The 4,008-nt window shown below is 36.0% G+C and overlaps 1 protein-coding gene across 1 annotated transcript in view; it reads right to left on the reverse strand.

The window, feature by feature from the left end:
* Positions 1–2,666, reverse strand: part of LOC113803176 (uncharacterized) — a 33,423-nt gene extending 30,757 nt beyond the window's left edge. Inside the window, exons 1-3 of the mRNA XM_070122379.1 lie at positions 2,579–2,666; positions 2,321–2,450; positions 1,724–1,785 (exon numbers count right to left, since the gene is read on the reverse strand). Coding sequence (XP_069978480.1) covers positions 1,724–1,785; positions 2,321–2,450; positions 2,579–2,666 — 280 coding nt within the window. The remainder of the gene's footprint in view (positions 1–1,723; positions 1,786–2,320; positions 2,451–2,578) is intronic.
* Positions 2,667–4,008: the final 1,342 nt, after the last annotated feature.

The raw sequence follows: 4,008 nt of genomic DNA on the forward strand, positions 1-4,008 counted from the left end.
AGGAGATAAAGAATTTTGAAAATGGTAAGAGAAATCACTGAATAGAAAACGAAGGTAGTAATAGAAGATAAAGAATTTAGAAAATGGTAATAGAAATCACTGAATAGAAAACGAGGGTAGTAATAGAAGATAAAGAATTTAGAAAAAGGGTAAGAGAAATCACTGAATAGAAAAATGAATCAGATAAATTGCATGTAAAAGAGAGGAACAGAAGCCATGTGTAGGGTTAGGCTAGATCTTCCATTAAGCTGATGATACCTCTTCTCCTGAATTATTGGCCATAAAATTGCTACACCAAGGAAAGACTTTGAATTGTAGTTTCTCTCTCTCTTTCGTTTTTTTTTTTCTCTCTCTCTCTCTTTCGTGCTCTCTCTCTCTCTCTCTCTTTCGTCTTTTCTCTCTCTCTCTTTCGTCTTTTCTCTCTCTCTCTCTCTCTCTCTTTCGTCTTTTCTCTCTCTCTCTTTCGTCTTTTCTCTTTCTCTCTCTCTTTCTCTTTCGTATTCTCTCTCTCTCTCTCTCTCTCTCTCTCTCGTCTTCTCTTTCTCTCTCTTTCGTCTTCTCTCTCTCTCTCTCTTTCGTCTTCTCTCTCTCTCTCTTTCGTCTTCTCTTTCTCTTTCGCCCTCTCTCTCTCTCTCTTTCGTCTTCTCTCTCTCTCTCTCTCTCGTCCTCCCTCTCTCTCTCTCTCTTTCGTCTTCTCTCTCTCTCATTCTTTCGTCTTCTCTCTCTTTCTCTCTTTCGTTTTCTCTTTCTCTCGATCTTTTTCTCTTTCGTCTTCTCTCTCTCTCTCTCTTTCGTCTTCTCTCTCTCTCTCTCCTTCGTCTTCTCTTTCTCTCTCTCTCTCTTTCGTTTTCTCTCTCTCTCTCTCTCTCTCTCTCTCTCTTTTGTTTCTCTCGCTTTCTCTCTTTATACCTTTTTTTCTTTCTCGTGTTTTTTCTCTGTCTTTTTCTTCCTTCCGCTGTCTTTCTTTCTCGTTCTTTCTCTTTTCTCATTCTCATCTCTCCCTCTCTATCTTCGGTTCTTTCTCTTTCTCTCTCTCTCTCTCTTTTATTTATTATTTTTTAATTCATTTATGGTCTTATATTCTGCTTTGAGATTCCAGCTGGAGATTGGGAATGGATCTTTGTCTTTACTATTTGATAAACTTTTTTCTTCGAAATGTTACGACACACGAGACGAAACTACGTCCCAGTTTAGTATTAAAGTACAGACCACACTTCCTATAATATATCCTAATAGAAGACAAAAGAAAGCAATACGGTCTACATAAAAGGGGAAAAGAGAAGAATAAAAAAATGAAACAGGAAGTAAATGGGAAGCAATTACTTAACATCTAGCAAAAAAAAAAAAAAAAAAAAAAAAAGCGATAGATATGAAGGATCAAGCTCAAATCTGATGGGAAAAACACCGAAAGTATATGCAACAGCATAATGACTCCTAAATGTTAACAGATAGGAGTTATTTATCCCGGGTTCAAGACAAAATTCCAGTGCACTTAATCACAAATCCAGACCTATTAGTACACCCCTCTATATATTTTCTACATGGAAATAATAATAATAATAATAATAATAATAATAATAATAATAATAATGATGATAATAATGATAATAATAATGATAATAATAATAATAATAATAATAATAATAATAATAATAATGATAATAATAATAATAATAATAATAATAATAATAATAATAATAATAATAATAAATATTAGACCTACTCTCGAACCTGTTACTCTTAGAACTTCCTCTTTCCCGACTGAGCAATACAGTCTTATACTTTCTGAATCTCAGGAAACTTCATAATTCTAAACCACAAGTACCAAATAACCTCATTACCTCATAACAAACCGACCTCACTCACAACGAACAAACTGTACCTCCAGTCGGCAAGAAAACCGTATTCTCAGATGATTCAGAAGTTACAAACAGCTGATTTGAAGGCCATTAAAACCTTGCACTACGAAAGCTGTTGTCAAGAGGAGAGAGAGAGAGAGAGAGAGAGAGAGAGAGAGAGAGAGAGAGAGAGAGAGAGAGAGAGAGAGAGAGAGAGAGAGAGAGAGAGAGAGAGAGAGAGAGAGAGAGAGATCCGATTCGGGTAAAAGCGGATTGGTGTAAAAATATTTCATATTCTGACTTGATTTTTTTCTATTCTTTTTTCTTTTTTTTCTTTTTTTAAACTCCTGGTTCGTCTTTTTTATTTGCAATACACACAAGCCACACTATTAGAAGTCTTTTTAAAATGAAATCAGAAGAATGAATGTGAGTGATATCTAAAAAAACAAACTTTTTAACACGTGACTTTTCAGATTATTTACAAAGAGTCACAATAATTGAAAAGATAATTGATAATAACAAATGGTACTCCATTATCAACACATTCTTTAGAAGTATTGCTTCCAACATCAAAACCTCTTAACATATTTCTTAGAACCACTTCTCCCAACACTAAAACCATTAAACATATTTCAGAGAAAAAATTCTCCCATCATCAAAACCTCAACATATTCCTCTGTCTCTATACAAAACCTCAAATTATTTTCTAGAACCACTCCTCCCGGCACCAAAACCCCAACATATTTCCTTGAACCATTGCTTCCAACATAAAAACCCTGAAACATATTTCCCAGAATCACTCCTAACAGCACCAAAACCCCTCAACATATTCCTCTGTCTCCTTACAAAACCTCAACATATTTCCTAGAACCACTCCTCTCAGCACCAAAACCCTTCAACATAATCTAGAACCATTCATCCCATCACCAAAACCTCAACATATTTCTCTGTCTCTATATAAAACCTTAATATATTTCCTAGAACCACTCTTCCTAACACCAAAACTCTTCAACGTATTTTCCTAAAACCACTCCTCGCAGCACCAAAACCCCTCAAATTATTTCCTAGAACCACTCCTTCCGGCACCAAAACCCCTCAACATATTTGCTACAACCATTTCTCCCAACATAAAACCCCTCAACATATTTGCTAGAACCATTTCTTACAACATAAAAACCCTTCAACATATTTCTTAGAACCATTGCTCCCAACATCAAAACCCCAACATATTTCTCTCTCCCTACAAAACCTCAACATATTTCTTAGAACCACTCCTCCTATCACCAAAATCTCATCATATTTCCTAGAACCATTGCTTCCAACACCAAAACCTCAGCATATTTCCTAGTACCACTTCTCGCAGCACTAAAACCCCTCAACATAATCTAGAACCGTTCCTCCCAACATCAAAACTCCTCTACATATTTCTCTGCCTCTCTGCAAAACCTCAACATATTTCCTAGAACCATTTCTCCCAACATAAAAAACCCTAAAACATATTTCCCAGGACCACTCCTCCCAACACCAAAACCCCAACATATTTCTCTCTCTCCCTACAAAACGTCGACATATTTCCTAGAACCACTCTTCTCAACACCAAAACCCTTCAATATATTTCTTAGAACCATTCCTCCCAACATCAAAACTCCTTTACATATTTCTCTGTCTCCCTACAGAACCACTCCTCCTATCACTAAAATCTCATCATATTTCCTACAACCATTGCTTCCAACACCAAAACCCCAACACGTTTCCTAGACCCATTCCTCCCAGCACCAAAACCTCAACATATTCCCTAGAACCATTTCTCCCAACATAAAAACCTTAAAACAAATTAAAACATATTTCCTAAAACCACTCCTCCCTCAACATAATCTGGTACCACTAACCCCAACGCCAAAACCCTAACATACATTTCTTCCAGCACCAAAACTCCTCAGCATACATCCTATAACCACTCCACCCAACCCCAAAACTCCTCAACATATTTCCGATAACCAACATATATCCTATAACCTATAACCACTCCTCCCAACACCAAAACCCTAACATATATCCTATAACCAACATATTTCCTATAACCAACATATATCCTATAACCAACATATATCCTATAACCAACATATTTCCTATAACCAACATATATCCTATAACCAACATATATCCTATA

The sequence above is a fragment of the Penaeus vannamei genome, chromosome 6, assembly GCF_042767895.1.
Source record: "Penaeus vannamei isolate JL-2024 chromosome 6, ASM4276789v1, whole genome shotgun sequence".
Classification (NCBI taxonomy): domain Eukaryota; kingdom Metazoa; phylum Arthropoda; class Malacostraca; order Decapoda; family Penaeidae; genus Penaeus; species Penaeus vannamei.